This window comes from Zonotrichia albicollis, chromosome 6, assembly GCF_047830755.1.
Source record: "Zonotrichia albicollis isolate bZonAlb1 chromosome 6, bZonAlb1.hap1, whole genome shotgun sequence".
Classification (NCBI taxonomy): domain Eukaryota; kingdom Metazoa; phylum Chordata; class Aves; order Passeriformes; family Passerellidae; genus Zonotrichia; species Zonotrichia albicollis.
The window spans coordinates 11050116-11069949 of NC_133824.1; the positions used below are offsets into that span (position 1 = coordinate 11050116).

At 35.0% G+C, this 19834-nt stretch overlaps 1 protein-coding gene across 6 annotated transcripts in view; it reads left to right on the forward strand.

Annotated features, from left to right (window-relative positions):
- Nucleotides 1-19834, forward strand: part of EML5 (EMAP like 5) — a 97665-nt gene that overhangs the window by 32465 nt on the left and 45366 nt on the right. For all 6 annotated transcript variants that reach the window (XM_074542513.1, XM_074542507.1, XM_074542508.1 and 3 more), the window contains exons 6-16: nt 1355-1490; nt 2848-3049; nt 4144-4281; nt 4981-5237; nt 7231-7443; nt 8354-8521; nt 9812-9918; nt 10242-10360; nt 15983-16169; nt 17914-18019; nt 19265-19358. In XM_074542513.1, coding sequence (XP_074398614.1) covers nt 1355-1490; nt 2848-3049; nt 4144-4281; nt 4981-5237; nt 7231-7443; nt 8354-8521; nt 9812-9918; nt 10242-10360; nt 15983-16169; nt 17914-18019; nt 19265-19358 — 1727 coding nt within the window. The remainder of the gene's footprint in view (nt 1-1354; nt 1491-2847; nt 3050-4143; nt 4282-4980; nt 5238-7230; nt 7444-8353; nt 8522-9811; nt 9919-10241; nt 10361-15982; nt 16170-17913; nt 18020-19264; nt 19359-19834) is intronic.

Below are 19834 nucleotides of genomic sequence, written 5' to 3' on the forward strand. Positions count from 1 at the left end.
CTCTCTTGAGAATGGACATGACATGCCAAAAAGTTTGAAGTTCTGTCACCCAAGTCTTTCAGTTTTCATTGTCATTTGACAGTCTAGTAGGCTTCTTTTTTGGTGAAAGCGGAGAGATTTCTTTTTTGGTAACATGAAAAATTTTATCCTTGTAACCTGATGCTAGAGAAGCAAACATAATCCAAATTTCATTATGACCAGTCTGTTATGATATTTTTCTTAGTTGTAATTTAAGAAGAAAAAGCATCTTGGTAGGAGATAACAGTCATGAATACCCCAGAATTCTTACAAGTCACATTGTATCCTAATTTGTTCTGTGAGTGTACAGTTCTTTTTTCCCCCAAAAACCAATCTCCCCTTTGCAGACTGCTTTGATCTTTGCAGTTAATGGGCTTCATTACTATAAAATCTAGACCCTCTCTAAAGAACTATTGGAACTTCTTTACAAAACTGAAATTTCAGACCAATATTTTAGAAGATACATGTATATTATTAGCTGGTCTTCTTTCTTTTGGACAGGAATTGAGACACATTTTCTCTTCCATTGTTTCTAATGCTGTTTTGTTTACTTTTGTCCTAGCTGAATATTACATACTTAAAATAAATATAAAGCACTTTTTTAAACTTCTCATAGGCTTATCAGCTAAATTTGCCTGTTCAGTAGCTTTGCTTATTGAAATGTGAGTTATTTCTGAACATAAGGCTAGTGAGTTGTGTGGGTAATTAAAAATACCCATATAGTGGGTATGTGGCTATAGTGTCTTTATTTTAATACTACATGTATCATCTTTGCCTCTTTGTTATCCTGAAGAAAACATGTGTCAAGTAAGTTGAAGAAAATGGGTTAGGTTTGATTTCATGATGTTTGTCTTTAAAATAAGAATTTATATTAAGTTTTCAATGGTGTAGCATGATCATTGCTTTTCTTAAGTTTTGTTTCTAAATTTAGATTTTAAATCAATCATCCTTGGTTTAAAAAATAAAAAAATCCCAGATGTTTTTTGCATTGTTGTATAGCAGCTGGTACTAGCAACAAAGGCCCTAAAGCAAGCCTAATAGAGATCATGGGAAATGTTCATGCTGACATTTATCAGAGCTGGACCAGGTCCTAAGGCAAGAGGATAGGAAACCAAGCTCTTCCTAGGGATGAGAAGCAGCATCACCATGATGAAGATCATCAGAAGGAAAACATTCCTGCAGCAATTCACTTTCTGTTTATTGCTTGTGGTTAATTCTGCTTGTTGTAAGTTAAGTTTCCATTTCTGACTTTCTCGTATTTGAAGCTTGTAGTAGTTGTATACTGGTTTTCTCCAGTCTGTGTATGTTGTTAAAAGTAACTTTCTTCTCTCCTTAGGCAGGAATTTTCAGCATGAATGCATGTGAAGAGGGGTTTGCCACTGGTGGCAGGGATGGCTGTGTCCGCTTGTGGGACCTAAATTTTAAACCAATTACTGTGATTGATCTCAGGGAAACAGACCAGGGGTATAAAGGTAAGGAGGAGTTTGTTGCTGTCATTATACCAATAACATAGGAAATTTATCAGTGTTTTGAACAAGAAAAGACTTTCAAACCCAGAGTGTTGTTTTATGTACAGTACCATGAACTATTTGCTAGAAATAGAATAGATCATGCCCACTAGTATGAAGGTCACAGTTACTTTTACAAACAGTACATATGATGATGATGTAGACACAGATTTAATTATTTTATGCATATTGTTTCTAGAGCACAGCAGTTTTTAACAAGGAACAGTAATGCTTTAAGAGAACTTGAGGCAGTGAGATCTACAGTGTAAAACAATGGAGTACAACAATTTCATTTGCTAGTTATCCAAATATTCATTAAAACTATTTGGATGTTATCTACAGTTTTGTGAAACTTAGAACACTGCTTACTTGTTAATATGTCTTCAGTTACAGTTCATGTCATGCTAAAACTTTACATAGAGTGTTTCAGATACAGTTGCTGTAATGGTTTAGTATAAGAATACAAACATGTACTGAAGCAATAGTGTCACTTACAATATTGCTTTTGTTGGCATTTGGTTTTCTTCACCCCCAGTCACTTTTGTTGTGTTCTAATATCTTGCCAAGAATTTGAAAATGTGTTAGAATGTCTGATAGCAATGAGATACTTAGGGTCAATACATAACTGATTACAAGTGAAGTTCTTTGTGTGGTATAATTGACATGGCATTCCCACCAAGATTGTGAAGTATTGCAACAAGATGGAATACATTTCACTTTAAATATGCCCTGCAGTAGAGTGGCTCTGTTTTAAATTTAAATTTACTCAGCTGCTGCTTCTCAGTTCTGATGCATGTTGCTAAAAGCTGTTTCATTCAGTTTCATTCTTTCTGACTTGTTCTCACCTCCAGTTGCTTCATTTACTTCTGATATAACAGATGCTTACCATAAACTTTTGGCTTGTCAAATGTCCATGGCAGAGCAAGCAGTTTTAAAAAAAATCTTATATTGAATAAAATGAGTTTTCTGACTCTTTTCCCTTCCCCCCCACTTTTTTTTTTTGTATATGCTTCTGAGGATTGTCTCAATGACCTGTCCTCTTGCTCATTTTCTTAATTGCATTTTGTGCTACTCCACTGTCTTACCTCTTGGTATAGCCTATATATATCCTCCAAATTGTCATGAAAAGTTCATGTTCCAAGGGCAAGTATGCCAATATCTATGAAATAGATAAAAAGAGTAAAAGAAATAAATCCAAGAATAAGAGAAGAGATATGGATACTTCTTGACATTTTCTTGCTTTTGTGCTTTTTCTTTTGCTACTTTAACTTTGTTTAACAAGTTCTGAGGATGTATCTCTCAGTAACAATCTCTTCTACAGGTCTCTCTGTGAGAAGTGTTTGCTGGAGAGGAGACCATATACTCGTTGGGACACAAGATAGTGAAATTTTTGAAATAGTGGTGCATGAGCGTAACAAGCCTTTCCTGCTAATGCAGGGGCACTGTGAAGGGGAGCTCTGGGCTTTGGCCGTCCACCCTACAAAACCCCTGGCCATGACTGGAAGCGATGATCGATCAGTCAGGTTAAATTTTGTTTCTTTGTTAAACTGCATACAGTTTTAGGCAATCAACTCATTTTGTAGGTAGCCTAATTGAAATGTATGCATTTTAAAGTTAGTAAAATGTGGCATTGATGCACTCCTACAGTTAAGGTACCCAGAAAATGAGTGTTCTTCAGTAATAAAATACAGTGGGAGTATGTATTTCCCAAAACCCCCATATATGAAATTTGAAAACATTTTGTTTGGGCTAACACTGAGCACTCAGAGACAAGTATCCTTTGAGTCTTTCCTTTTCAGGAGTTGTGTTAAGCGTGCACAGCTTGCAATGAAAAAAATATGGGATAAAAACTTACACATTTTACTCTTACCATATTTACTTTTCCAAATGCTGCAAATTAACTTTTAACGTGTGAATTTCATCAAACCCAGTCCATGCATTGTAAACAGAATATAAATGCTCAAAAAGCCCAAATTACTCCCTCTTACATGTTTTCATCTCTGTTTTTTTTTTTTGCTCAAAACTGCCTTTTGTTTCTTATAAGTTAAATGTGTTGGCATTTTTGCTGAATATCTTGAGTGCAACACAGTTAAGCAAACCAGTAATCTGATTATTAATATTATTGTAACTCTCAAATTCCAGATATGATTGTAAATAATAGATGTAATCTACCTTGTTATAAAAACTCACATATTTGAATATTATTAGTTATAAGGAGTTATCAATAATGAATTCATAATAGGAAAAGTTGTTTATACTGATCAAAGTCTCTAATTGTTATTTAATATTTCTGGCGAAAATGATTAGCAAAATAATGGAATTTTTGCAGGAGTGGCTAAAAGCATGTATTGTCATATGCTATAATTTTTTATACTCAGAAAATCAAAATTAAATTTTCCCCACATTTTCTCATTAGAGATATTTCTGCCTATTAAAATATAAGAATATTTCTTGCTGTATGCATAATTCACACTTATGTTTTAGATTTTCCTTGTGGAAACTTATTTTAAAATAGGGACACTGCCATGTCCAGCATTGTGCAGAAATGGAGGGCTTCATCTTCTCTGTGACAAAGCTGCACACCCATTTTACATGAGAAATAATGGCTTTGTTTTAGAATCTGGAGTTTAATAGACCACGCTCTGATTGCCCGGTGCAACATGGAGGAGCCCATTCGCTGTGCCGCCGTCAGCACCGATGGAATCCATCTTGCCCTTGGCATGAAGGATGGCTCTTTCACTGTGCTCAGAGTCAGGTATGCTACAGAACTTAAATATGGATATGTTATCAATGTTTTGATCTCTTGTGGCCATGCATGTGGTCACTTTGTTTTAAACTGTGGAGGGTGCTTTGATTTTTTTAAGTGTGTGCTACATATGTTCATGTTGTTCTGTAACAACCCATTTGAAAAAGTATACCGGTCTATTTGCAGGGAATGGCAATGTTCTAGGAAATGTTTTACTTTAGGTTTTATATTTATAAATTATCCTTGAATTACTAAGAAATAAATTTTCATTACTTTGTAAATTGTTTCTATGTGTTGGAATTCTGCTGTCAGCACATCATGCATACAAAACAAGTACTGCCTTGTGCTGCTGTGATCCCACAATGTTAAAGGGAAAATGAGATTTGTGTCTCATGTCAGTGAAGTTTCCTTCCATGGGTGAATAAAGATCTCATAATTCACTTGATGAAATTTTCTTGTGAACCCAGCTCAAACTTCCTTTTGTTCACTGTCCTTCAACCCAGTGAAGCACCTTCTTGTGTCACTGTTTCCTTCTTTTTTTTCGTCCATGAAGCCCTAACCAACTCTAAATACAGCAGTGTTGTGTTTGCACACAGGATAGTTAGATTTAATATATAATTTCACAATCTTGTTCGTTTTTTAGACTGGGAAGTTGACAGTGTGATGAGGCTCTTCTCTACTTATGACATGCTTTCTTTCATACTACAGAGATATGACTGAGGTTGTTCATATCAAAGACAGGAAAGAAGCTATTCATGAACTCAAATATTCTCCAGATGGGAATTTCCTAGCTGTTGGCTCCAATGACAGCTCTGTGGATATATATGGTGTTGTTCAGCGATATAAGAAAGTTGGGGAGTGTATTGGATCCTTAAGCTTCATCACACATATGGATTGGTCTTCAGACAGTAAATACTTACAGACCAATGATGGCAATGGAAGAAGACTTTTTTACAGAATGCCAGGTAAGGTTCTGGGTTGCCATCATGCTATTTGTTACTTAAAGCAGAAATAACATATAGTGGTTTTGTTTAAAAAAAAACCAACAAATTCAAAGCATGGCTCGAAGCATGGGGGTATAGATGAAGGGTTTTGTAAGTTCATAAGATTATTTGCCACATTTGAGTAATTACAGCATTTTTCTGGCAAAGTTCCTGAAATACTTTTATCCTTATATGTTTAGTCTTCTTTCCAATGCGTATTTTTATACTAGAGATGCTGCCTTATAATTTATTTGGTTTCTCAGAAATAAACTTTTGCTTCCACTTTTTTAGAAGAATTAAAATGCAGCATTTAAATTAAATTTTGCAGTAGCTTAATAGCTTTGTTCTTATAGAGCTTGGATATTAAATAAATTATGATTTTATTGCACTGAATGGTTTTTAATAAAAAAATGTGGAAAAAAAAATGTGGTGTGGAATAATAGGTATGTTGTAGCTCAGAAGAGGCATTTGGTTGTCTAAAACTATGCAGCAAACTGAGGAATTCAACTTAAAAGAGCTTTTACAGTGAGGAACTTTGTGATAACCCTATTATTGCAAGTATTTTCAAGACAGTTTTCTTGAAAACTTGACTGAAGTGTCCCATAGTCTTGAAATAATTTCTATTAAGGTAGTTCCCTCTGTAGAAGACATGCGCATAGTGCTATCTTAAAGCTTGAAATTGAAGTAGTCCTTTTTAGAATACGCCAGTGGCAGTATTTATCACAAGGTTTGACTTCTATCTATTGTATACACTCTTTACATAATATTCTGTATTCTTCCCACTCATCTTTGTAGTACTTTTATTTGTAGTAACTGTGTATTATCACCACTTTTTATATTGTCCCTTCATTCTTATACAGATTTATAAAGATTTATGCTTTGCACTGTACATTATTCACAGATTCTTGGAGCTTTTTAGGATTCTCTGCTGAAACATTTCATTCATTCTATGCCCAACTTTGATTCTGTGCATTGAATGCAGCAGAAGATGTGTAAGAAAAGATTGTGAGAATTTAATTAGAGAGCAACAAACAGACACAGGAGGAGCAATTTGAAGTTGTAAGATAACCTTCAACCTGGAGTTTCTTCATATGTTAGAATGTAGGATTGTGAAACCTTGTTTATGAAAAAAAAATATCAAAGGCTGTGGAGTTAGAGGAATCTCCCATGTACTTTAAAGTAATGATCAAATTGTGTAACACTTGAAATTCCACAATGAATTCAGGAACTTAGAATTGTCTGGCACAAGACCTGCAGGACTTAGATATGGATATAAACAGTATTATTAATCATAGTTTACATGGATTAGTGACTGAAAGCCTGAGAAGTGGATTGTGTCCTGCTCACCTTCTGCAGGTGTGTGTTCAGTCTGACTCACCAAAGCTTTCACCTTTGCTTGCCCTGTTCCTGCATTGCTCCAGCCCTTGGCTTCTGGCCTTTCCAGAACACACAGTCACTATTTGATGGGTCTTTGGTCTGACTCAGTTCCTCAGCTCTTACCTTGGATCAATCTCACTACAGATAGAGCTGTGGTGTGAAATAATGTAACAAGGATCTAAGCACAAAATAGGTGGTTTTAGTAATTTGCAGTGGCCAGATGTGAGTTTTTCAGTTCTTGCTCTGAATAATCCAAGTTTCTACAATCATTCAGCAACAGAAGTTTTTATGAAATTTATCTTAGAATGATTGCATGTATTTTTGATAAACATTTAAAAAATAACACAGCCTCAAGCAGATACCAAGAAATAATAAAAACTGTAAAATACCAAACCGTGATCTTTTGTTAAATAGTCTTGAGAAGTCTTCTTACTGATACTGTTGGTCATAATAGGCAATACTAGATCAGGGCCATTTCAGAAGTCAGTTTTTAATCCTGTTGTACTTGGTTTCAATTTTTAGAGAATTTTTAAAAATGTTACATTCTTTAAAATTGCGTGAGCTAATATTGAGAAATGGCTCTTTATTTTTCGCTTAGGTGGAAAAGAAGTAACAAACAAGGAGGAATTGAAAGGCATTCAGTGGGCATCATGGACCTGTGTTTCTGGCCTTGAAGTTAATGGAATCTGGCCCAAATATTCAGATATAAATGATATAAATTCTGTGGATGCGAATTTTATTGGTCAAGTTATGGTTACAGCTGATGATTATGGAATAGTAAAGCTCTTTCGGTACCCATGTCTAAGAAAAGGTAGTGCCTTTTAAATTCAATTATATGCATATTTTAAAATTGTGACTATTCAAGAAAAGTGTACTAGAAGACTGGAAAATGAAATGGTTTTCAGTATCACTTTTTTTCAAAAAGAGTTCAACAAAATGTGGGAAATACCAGTCTTTAAAAAAAACACCCAAAACATTCATTTAAATACATAAAGGTTGAAGACCTATCCTAGGACCTATCCATGCAGTTGTCGCCAGCATAAAAATTGAATGGTGTGTAGAATGAAGTTCTTCAAACAGCTCTGAAACAATGAAGCCTTTTTGATCTAAAAAGATTACTTATAATGGAGTGCTGTTAGGAACTTAATTTCAGTAACTCATGCAATGTCTGTGTTGTGGTTATGTAGCCATGAAAACGTTGACTGGATGTAGCTGTACTACTACTACCAGTTCTACTGCTAAATGTGGGAGGAGATGAATTGTCAGAAGTGCTTAGCACTGCTATTGTACATTGGGAACTTGTGCTACAAGCATGTATATGGGGGTGTTTTCATAGACTTAAATATACATGATTTAAATAACTATTTTTTCAAAGTAGAATTAATAATTTTGCTTTGTGAAAAGTAAAATAAAATTATTACAGTGAAATTTTTTAAATCTCTGGTACACCTCATTCAGCATTGTCATATGTCTTCTGTTCTTGTGCTTGACTTGATTAAGTTGTTATATTTTGGAACCTAAATTAACAAATGTATCTTATATACACATTAAAATTGTGAAAACTGCAAAAAGATGTTTCTATTGATTAAAATACCAGTAGGAATTAGAATATCTTTATGAAACACTACTTTTTCTAGGCGTTCTTTAATATGATTTTCTGAGGAGTTCTTCTGAAACATTTATTTCACAAATATTGAGAGATATTTTTGTTCTTGTTCTAGGAGCAAAGTTTAAAAAATATCTTGGTCATTCTGCTCACGTGACGAACGTCAGATGGTCGCACGATCACCAGTGGGTTGTCTCCATCGGGGGAGCTGACCACTCTGTCTTTCAGTGGAAGTTTGTCCCCGACCGCAAGCTGAAGGACAATCTTCATATAGCACCCCAAGGTAAGGAACTAACTGAAAAAACACAAGAAAAGGCTAAAAGAGAAGTAAAATTCTTTGGTGACACTATTGAAATAAGTATTCAAAATTGCCAGTCTTCACAATTACAACAGTTGTTGTTATTTAAATTTTGCAGGCCCCTGAAGAACCTGATAGAGTTTTCTAATAGTTGCCAGTACCCTGTGGTCCTGGTTTGGCATTAATTGATCTTTGGTGAGGGTTTAAAAAAATCTGTGCACTGGCATTTGGCAAACGGTCAAAGCATCACACCTGTGTTCAGGCTAGCAAGGGTATGAAAAGCCTTCACTGCTGTGACTCTTTTGCAAAGAAAAAGTTTAAAAGTTCAAACATAGATAGGAATTTCTGAATTCTGTATATATCACCCTTTACTAAATTGACAACAACTGCATGCTCAGGTGTCACTGGAAAAGTATGGTTTTATACTAATTGTTTAAAATTTTGAAGTATTTAGATGATAGTGTAAGTATTATAGCTGTTTCTTTTTTAAAAGCAGATTGTAGATGTTTAGTGTTTGGGAAAAAATGAAGATCATGTTTCCACTAGTGACTAATTAAACAGTTATTCTCATGAGGTTCCTAAAATCAAAACAGTTAACTGAGTGCCTCCCTTGGAAATTCCTAAAGGACTTTAGAGAATCCTTTGGGGAAATGAGAATATAGTTAGAATTAAATAGGCTGTTTCACCATTTAATTGCTCAGATCAGATGAATATGTATCAGTGTATATTTAGCATACAAGTAAATAAATACAGATGCAGCTCCGAACTTCTCAGTGAAAAATGCTCTAGGAAACAATAATAGGCTCTTCCTACATGTCGAACTTTGTGTCTACCCTTTTTCTCTGCAGTCACAATAAATTTTTCCTCTTCCTATCTATAATTTTTTCCCTCTCCCTAACCTATTTGAAGAATTTCTGCTTGCATCAGTAGCTCACTTTAACATAAGTTTCTCTTTGCACCCTTTGTTAATTTTGTGCAAGTCTTAGTTTCTGCTTTATACTGATTATTTAATTGTCTTCTTTTTCCTTTACTCCTACATTAAAGCTCATGAAATTATTTTAGTTAATGAAAACTTACTCACTCCAGCACCCAAAATTACTGTATTTATGGCTTATTTCCTGCGTAGCAGCAGAATTGTTCTGGTCAATTATTAGCATTTTATGTTGTAACTAATAAGCGTTGATTATCAAATCAGAAACTTTAGGCTGTTAGCTTAAACTTTGTGGCTTGTAATTTAGGTTACTTAGTTTTTTCTTTCTGTTTTCTTGGTGGCAGAGAGTCTGGTTGATTCTAATAGTGATGAATCAGATTCAGATCAGTCTGATGTTCCAGAGCTGGACTCTGAAATTGAGCAAGAGACGCAGATCACCTATCGTCGACAGGTAAATATTTAGTTTTAATGGCAGATGGAAGATTCCTAGTGTTTAACTTGGTCATTTATGAAGACTGTTGAAATCTCAGCACTGAGGAGATGGCACAGGAACTGACCAAAACCTTTAGAAGTTTTGTTACCTCATGCATTCAAAAGAACAAGGTTATTAAAATAGAATGATTAATTAATAATTACAACTAAGATATTAATAGTAACAGAGAGAAAAATTATTACATGTAATCCTAGAATGCAATTTACAACCAAGTTGCACTATATAGTCACCAGCTATAGGTATTGGAGGGTTTTTTCAGTTATGTATGCTTTTTCTTAAAGGTTTACAAAGAAGATCTACCTCAACTTAAAGAGCAATGCAAAGAAAAAAGAAAAAGTGCAGCTTCTAAGAGACGTGAGCGAGCCCCAGGGAACAGTATAAGACTGCATTTTGTTCATGGGTATGCAAACTAGCATTCTTTAAAATATACAAGCAGACTGTTTGATTTTATAGACTGGTGTTTATAATTTAATAATCTGATTAATGACTTTTATGGTTGTTGCTTTATGATTTGCTATTTTTATTAATATCTGTAGAAATAAATTTACACTAAATAAATAGAAAGCTTTGATGCTAGCATGCTAATTCTACACATGAATTCTGAAGTGAATTTGAAGTCAGACTTTGGCTGGTACTTATTGCATGAATACAAGTGACTAAATAAAGTATTCAGTAATCTCACCCATACTTTTCAGTATCTGGAAAGCAGTAGTTCTCTTTGATGTATGATTTTGATAGCTAGAACAGAAACTTTGTGTAGTTGAAGATGACTGGGTTCTGGACAAAGTGGTGTTTCTAGCAGTGATTTATTTGAAAAAAAAGTATAAGTTGTTTATACCTAGTTTGAAACAACTTACTTGTTCCTTTCTTAATTTAGGAATTAAATGTAATTCTTGATAGGTCTTGTAAGTATGTTAAAAATGAGTTTATTCTTTTTTTGGTGCTATTTTGAATAGCAGAATGCCTTTTGGATGCATCCTTGAAATCTTACGATTCATCTTTAGGATTAGTAGTTTTCCATGGTTCTTCATAAGTGAAGAATTTTTATCAGAAAAAAGAATGGTGTTTTAAAGCAAACTGGTACTAGATGTTACTACATTAGAATAATGATCAAAAACATAAATTCTCTTGATATAAAGCAAAACCAAAACCTTTATTCAACTAAGATGTTGCAACTCAAGTATTCCTTTCAAAAGAAAGCTCTTTGCAGGAATACAGCTTCTTTTCAGATATAACTAAATGCAGGGAGAAGTTACTGATACTGCCTTTATAATGGCACTTATCAATTGTAGTAGGCTACACATGCAATGCTTAATAAATTAATTGGCTAAGAATAGTTAATATTCAAGTCAGAAATTTTGTCTGTAGAAGACATATAGTAGCTTTGAAAATTATGACAACTGGGAAGTTTGGTACAGAGCTGGGGTTTTTAATTTCTCTTTTTGGTGCTCCCAAATTCTCAGTTGAAGGTTTTTATATCTGCATAGAGAATGCATTCAGGTGGGTAGCTACTGTATGTAGTCTTTAAAGGTTGGTCTAAGAATAAAACCAAATGATCCTGAAGAAGATGTAGCACAAGCAAGGGCCCTGGATCTTTGGTATTATTGTTATTTCCTTCACAACAGAAGTGAAGCTTGACCAGAATATCCAGCAATGACCAGAAGTAGAATGTCCTGTTGAGTTCTGTCTGGTTACCCTATGGGCATCAAGAAAACTAATGAAGAATCCATGCTGAACAACAGATTTTTCTCAATGTCCAGGCTGTTAACTTTAAAGTGACCCACATCCAAGTGAGTAATAGGCATATTCTCTGATTCAGGAAGTCTGCTTTGCTTCATCTTTCTTTAGCTGCAATGGAAATGTCTTGGATGTTCCTAGAAAATTTAAGAGGTGGTGCTTTTTTTAAATCAGGGGAACTGGAAGCTTTTTCTCTTTTCTTTGTTTTTGAGCTTGTTAGTGTTGTGCTTTGAATTTGTCAACTGCCGTGAAAGACAAACTTTTAAAAATATCTTGATAACCTGTAAGAAATCTTTTAAACCTCTGGTTACTTCCTGTTTTGGAAGGGAATAAAATTCAGAGTATGTGAGCCAGCTTCTGACTAATATGGATGAGGAAAGAACTTCTGTTAAGAGGGTCACTTGTGTCTTTCTCTAAGAGATCTGATTCAGTCATGATCAGACACACTTTGTTAAATTGGTGTACAAATCTGGCCTCTTTTTGATTATTCCTGTATTTTAATTCTGCCATGTATTTGGCAAGGTGGTGGTTCAGAAACATGCACTACTCAGAAGAACCTTTGTCTTGGACTCGATGCTTATTATGCTTTCTTTTTGCTGGCAGGAAATAAAGATGCGCATGTAATACTCATGCCTTGTATTCTCTCAGAGCTATTCTGTTGATTTCACAAGAATGTTTCTTTATATTTTTGAATATTCATAGAATCGTAGAATTATTTTTCAATATTCAAAGTATTTAAGCACAATCTAGTTTGAATTTCAGGATATTCAATAAACTAACCTTACCATAAGATTAAATTTGGTAGCAGTCTCAAGATGACATGGGAATGCTCTATAAGGAAAGCCTTATAACATCTTGCATGGATTCCTACAAATACCTGCAAATAGCATCTGAAGGGAATAGCCTCTGAGTGGGTCCTCTTGAGAAAATTACTGCTATGCAGAATATTTTTTAAAAAAATTAAGTCTCCACCTTTGTACTAAAGACTCTGTTCTCAATCATGTTCATTTTGATATTTAGTTCTCTAGAGATTTTGAGGGAGGATTGGACTACATGTGGAAGCTTCCCACATATGTTTTAAAGAGTAACATGCAAATTTTGAACTCTTACAGCATTAGACAAGCAATGGACATTTTCCCAGGGAGGACAGTACTTATGAAGTTGCCTGTTAGCTGGATATAGATGTGTAACTTGTACATGTGGGTAGGGTTCAGCTTCAGGTTACAGAATTCACAGTGATGTGCCCAAAAGGAAATGGTTTTATGTGTATATCTAAACTGTCATCACAGTCACTGGGGATTCTGTCAGTAATCAGTGGAGCACAAGGAGTGATTTGGCTCAGATAAAATGCAATGCTGGTGGTTGGCCAGCTGAGCAGCCCTGCAGGTCCAACTGACTCTGTTGACTGCAACGGTGTTGATTAAAATGTAGGGGTTAATGTATCTAACAAACATGTGGGCACCTATGTTTATATGTCTGAATCTCAAGTTGAATGCAGCCCCTGCTATTCATGACTTTGGTAATGGCAATTTCTTTTCCCTTCCACTTAGGAAGCTACATCTTCTTCTGATAGTTACTGTCATATTAACTTGAATCAATCCTGGATAATTAACTATGGCAGAAAGAATTCCTATTTTTATTGTATTTTGTTATATATTATTCAGTAACTACAATACAAAGCTTGCTTTCATTATTATTTAATTTATAGTTGCTAATAAAGATGCCTTGTAAATTTCTTTGGTTTGCTTTCTGCATGTGAATAAATAATTTATCTTAATGTTTTTTCAGAGATTAGCTAGTAATCTCAGTTCTAAATTGGTTTAATAATATGGACATGTAAGTATTTTGGAGCAGTGTAGAATATTCTTGAGGAATTATCTTCTACATTGCAGTATGCTTCTTTTCATTGCTGTTTAACGTAGTCCCATCATTTTCCCTCTGGTAAAAAGTACCTTTATGGTCAAGGAGTTAGTAAACTGGCCCGTGGGAAAGACCAAATGTGTTTAATGTGGTGACAAAGAGTCTTTGTTGGCACTGCTTGATATTTTGACAAAATATGTTGTATTCTAATTGTAAAAAATTGATTGTACTAATTCTTGTAATAACTAGAGGAAATTAATAAAAATTAACTTTTATCACAAGAAGTTATGAATAATAAGAACTATTTTCCTGCATCCTAGATATATTTTGGATATTTTGAGTAGTCCTGTAATACACGGCACTGATGTACTCAGTTTAACTAGGTTTAATTTAGGGTATATAGGCAATTGTTCTGATGAGCTGGGAAACTTCTGAGTTTCTGGGTTGTGTGTAGGAGAACCTGAAACTCTTTTGCTGTCTTCACACCTTTTACTTTTATAGGCAACTGCTAAGCTTGCAAGAAATTCCTCAATGTTCAGTATTTCTTTCAGCATGCATATTTTCATAGGTGTTGGTTTTTGTTATTTTTTTGTTTGTTTTTTTAGTACTTTCCTTTAGGGTGAATATTTGGCTTTTCTTTTTTCAATTGTTCTGTACTTGCAAAGAAAATGTAGTATGTTTAGCAGAGCACAGTGCAAAATGAACCACAGGAAAATGATGTCTGAGCAACAATAGGTTCAGGTATCTTCTTTGGCACTGTGCCTGACTTTATAATCCCTGCCCCTCACAGAGTGTTGTTGTGTACTTAAAATGGTGATGTTACATTCTGTGATAGGTTTTTTGTTTCCTTTCTTCATAGTTTCTGGAGGTAATTGTGTATTCTGTTCCTTAAAAACCTAGTGGCTGTATATCTGAGAAGGCTGCAAGCAGACAGCACTCTGGGTTAGGCAGAAATCAGTTTCCCAACATCTGCACGTGCTGCTGTGGGGGAAGGCTGTTAGTGAAGGATGTGGGTGGAGGAAGAGCACAGCAGGACTGAAGAGCCTGCAGTTGTATTCTGAGTCTAAGTTGTTGGTCACTTTGAGAAGAGCAGGGAGCAGGCATAGCTGAGCCTCAGATCAGATATGAGGAGAGAATCTGCTACAGACATTGAAGAGACAGTAACTCAGCAGATGCTGAAATGTTGCTGGACTAGGACCAAATCTGAAGTTAAGAGTCTGCTTGTGAATACCAGTCGAAACAGTGAGCTGAAGGGAGCCCTATTTAAATGCTTTATTTCTATGCTATTGCAGTTTTCACCTGTTTAAGAAGTTCACTTCTCTTTTTTTGTGATCTAATGAGACCCAACTTTGAACTTCACAGTATGGCAGGCAGTACAAAGCTGGGAGGAGAGGCTGGCAGACCTGATGGCTGTGCTGCCATCTGGAGGGACCTGGACAGGTTAGAACTGGGCAGGGAGGAATTACGTGATCTTCCAAAAGTCTGAGATGCAAGTTCATGAAATACAGTATTCTTTTTCTAGGGAGCAGTGGACCTGGACTATCTGCTGGTCTGTTTAAGAACTTTGTGTGGTGTTCTTAGTAATTTTTCTCTAATCACATGCAATGACATAAATACCACTGTGTGTAATGTAGGTGAGCCAACTGAAATACATTATATTCAAATCTGCTCCATGTATGTGCTCTGTTTTCCAGTGATGCACAGATCTAGTGTTTACAAACATGGATTTTTTGGTGTTTGGAATATTCATTAAACTGAAGTTGGTCAGCTGCCTTACAGATTCATTACTTCCCTAGTGCATATGGTTGCACTGTGTACGTAAGGCAAGATGGATGTAACTTCATGGTCTTAGTCGCACCTAGGAAGAAATTAATGTGTTGATAATGCATACAGACCTCAGTTGGGAATTGGCTTACTCATGCCAGTTCCTGTATCACTACGAAAGCAGAAAGGTTTTCCTTCAGAAAAAGAAACTGTTACGTAAAAAAAAGGGGGTTTTTTTCCTCTTATCAAGTTTCCAGAAGCTGTTATGTTTTGCTGCCTGATTTTTGAGCAGGAGGCAGTACCCAAAACTAATACTTTGGACATTCTCTACTTTACTTAACTACATGTTGCATGCCCAACTTCTCCATGTGGTCTGAAAAAATTGCTAGCTATTACTTTCTCTTTTAAACTAGCTGTGGAAAGTAACAATTAAGTGCCACTTTTAAACTGGTGCTTGTAGTACTGGTGTCTGAGTAGTAAATTAGATTGATAAACTGATGTTTCCTTAAGAATGGGAAAGTATATTCAAAATTTTATAACCCCAAAACGGTAATTGGTAAGTAACGCGAGTTTTACACGCACAAAATTCACCAGCATGACTTTGTCAGTTTCAGTATAGATGTTTACGACTTTGGTGCACAAACCTTTTTTGTTGCCTCAGTTACAGGGGTTACGACTGCCGGAGCAACCTGTTCTACACGCAGACGGGCGAGATCGTGTACCACGTGGCGGCCGTGGGGGTGGTGTACAACCGGCAGCAGAACACGCAGCGCTTCTACCTGGGCCACGACGACGACATCCTCTGCCTTGCCATCCATCCCCTGAAGGACTACGTGGCAACAGGCCAGGTGGGACTCCTGTTTGTCTGCAATAACCATCCTGAGTTCTTGCTACTGAATTTAGGAAGGTCTTGGGGAAAGAGCATCCAGTCTACATTTATTCAGGTGAAGGACTGCGTTTCTGTTGCAGATGGAATAGTGGTAAAATACTGACACTGAAGTGTTTATTACATTTATTTGTATCATGGTAAGAGTATATTCTCCATAGATGTTCTGAACATCATTTAAAACTAAGAAAGGATTAATATTTTTTATTTGGCATTATGTTGCAGCTTCTTGATAACAGGTGGAGGAAATGTGCAGATAAAATATATTTTTTTAACATTTGCTTTGGGAAATTATCTATATTAGCATAGCATTCTTTGACTATTTTACAGTATGAAGTGAGCAGTTGTTGTTACAGTCTGGCATTCCATTTTAATGCATTATGCTTTTCATCATCACCTATACACAAACTGTGTACTGATTGTGCATACAGCAAAGGAGTGTATGTTGTTTGAATTCATTTTATAATACTAATAATAGTTAATTTTATCTTTTGCTAGATAGTTATTTTGGATAAATTATTTTCTGTCATGTTTTCAAACAAACAATTCTTCCAGTACATATTTATACACTAGGACTTGAAGGTTTGAGCTGATATTTCATGGTTTTTTATTTATGCCTATAATTTTTATCATTGTCGCTCTTGTAATTGTATAATAAATTGGAAAAGATGTGAACTGAATTTTTTACTAGAAATAAACTTTTGTTTATTGCGCTCCTGATTTCTAGAAAAATGTTGAGATTAACATAACTCTGTGGATCAGTTAAGAAATTAGTCCTAAATATAAGAATTGAGTTTATTTAATTTTTGAGTAGTAGAGGCTGTGAATAAAAATGTCCCCGAATTTACAATAACTTATGCTCTCAGCAGAAAGATACACTCCATTTTACACTGTTTTATACTACATACACTTTGCATATTGTTGTATACTATGTTACATGAGGAAACTAAGTAATGCAGTAATCAAATTCCTCATACCACCCTGGTTCAGAGCTTCCTGATAGTGGATATTCTGAAAAACTTTACAAATACTTAATGCTAAGTTTGTGACAAAACCAGAAATAGATCCTAGTTTTTCTGAGCCTTAATGCAAGAGAGTTTTGTTCTGGTTTTGCAACCCTTTTATTTGTGCAGTGTGGTGCAAAAACCTTGGAATAGCAAATAATCTTTTAAGTGCTGGCTAATTATGCGTTTATACATAGTTGAAAATAATAAGTTATATTGCATTTCTTACCAGGTTTGTTGCCTACACTAGTGCATTTTTGTGCCACAGATATCAGAGTATTAGAATCTGCCTTGTAATGACACCAGAGAGCAGCAGAAGTCACCTTGATTTCTGAAACGTAGAGAAGTTGACATACTAGCAATAAAAATAGCCTTTTATTTTTAGACAGGGAATGATTGATGAAAAATTGATGGAATAAATATGCTACAGTGCAATCAATGAAGGGCTTTTATTCTCCCCTCCCCCACCACAGGAAGACTTTAGTTAATTGTGATTAATGTGCCTAAGTCAACTGGGAAATGGTCTTTGGGAAGCAGCAAAAGGAATAATATCCTGCTATCCAGACAACAGTAATACTAGGAAAATTCTATCACTGTAATGTTTTTTCAAATACTTTTTGAAGTATTCTTAATACTTTTTAAACAACTGTGTAAAATAACTGAGAAATGAAAAAAAATGGCTATGAATATGTATACTTTCAGGTTGGTCGAGATTCCTCGATACACATTTGGGATACAGAAACAATAAAGCCACTCTCAGTATTAAAGGGCTATCACCAGTATGGTGTTTGTGCTGTTGATTTTTCAGGTAATAAGTATTTATTTATTTATTTACACTTTTCCTTTTCTGTGTGAAAATACAAGATAATCAGTTCTACTGAGAAACTGGGGGTTCCTTTACACTGCAAATTTTGTATTAAAAATATTCTCCAGTGTTCAATGTCAAAAGAGAGATGCTGTCTTATAATGAACATTCATTAGGAAAACCTCCTTTGGAGTCTTGCACATAGGAAATGCAAGAACAGCTACTGTCCTGTTGAACAGCTGAGCTGAGCACTTCAGAATTTGGTTTGGTTGTACAGGGCAGGGGCCCAGATCTGGAGTGTTGTGTCTGCTTTACAACTGTGTAAGAAGCTTTTTTGAGCAAAATGATTGAGTGTGCAGTTTTTTCTTTTTTAAATGAAATCTTGCAAGCTGTGTCAAAAGCACATTGATACGTTCAGGAAGTCAGGTCAGGGAGTTCTGGTCAGAAACACAGGCTCTGTCTCCACCTTAAACTAACATAAGACTATCAGTTAAATCCCTTGAGATTTTTACACCCCCTGCACTGAATTCCTGTATCAATATTAAATTTCCTCTGCTCCACTAACTTCTATTAATTCTTTAATTGTTTGGATTTCCTGGATAAAATCTCTGAACTCACAGCGACAATGTGAGATCACAAAGATGAATGGTTTGAGATTTTTGATGCCTCTTTCTTTGGTTTCTCCTTTTTCAAGATTTGAATCTCATTTCTCAAATTCTGGCATGGATATATAGCAATGCCGGAAATGGATACATGTCAGAAAGTCATTGATCTAGAGTGAGCACAAACAGCTTGTTTGTTGAAAGTTTATGTGGAATATGTGTCAAACTTTTCCAAGACTTCATAGTACTACTAAATTTAAGGGCATTTCACAAATTTCATGATATGGCTTCAATGCTTTCCTGTTCAGAATAAACAGAGATTTTCAGAGTGAGCATGAAATTTTCATAAGAACAACATGTAGTGAACATTTTTGTGGAACTATATCAACAGCTAACAGAACAAGGGATTTAATATGAACACAAAACTTCTAAATTCAAATTTGATACAGGATAATTTAAAGTGCTACACTTCATCCAAGTTTAAAAGCAAATGGATGAAAAAGCATACCTTTAAAAACATCATATGCTTATTTACTTGTTTGTACATTCTTAAAACGTTTGTGAAGTTATAACATTTTTATATGGTTTCTTATTATTGTAACATAGTTATCTATCTACTCTCTTAATAATAAATGTATTATTCTAGCGGATGGGAAACGATTGGCTTCTGTGGGAATAGATGATAATCACACTATTGTACTCTGGGATTGGAAGAAAGGAGAAAAGCTTTCAGCAGTAAGGTAGGAATTTAACTATGTTTAAACATCTGTACCTAGATTTACTATGAAATGTCAGTAAGAAAAATATATTAATTTAAAAATATGAGTTCTCTAATAAATTAGCATTACCTGTTACATAAGTGATGCAGGCAATAATGTTTGTCATGTTAAAAACTTTCTGTGGAAGAAGTAAATGAAGGTCTGATAGTCAACAAGAACTATTACAATGACTGCTCAACTGGTGAGGAAAGATGGCACAGGATACATTGCTGTGTTCTGAAATATTTTCTTTAAAACTCTATGCAATTGTGTTTGCCCTCTTAAAAATTGTGATATATGGCATGTTCAGATCTTTTTCATCAGAGGTTACACCTTTCTTGGAATAGTCATTTGCAGTTGCTTTGCAGAGTTCTTTTTTCTTCAGGGTTCTTTCCATTTTCTTCCTGGGTCCTGACCAGCCTAATCTAACTTAGAATTCAGCTCTGCTTTGAAAGGAA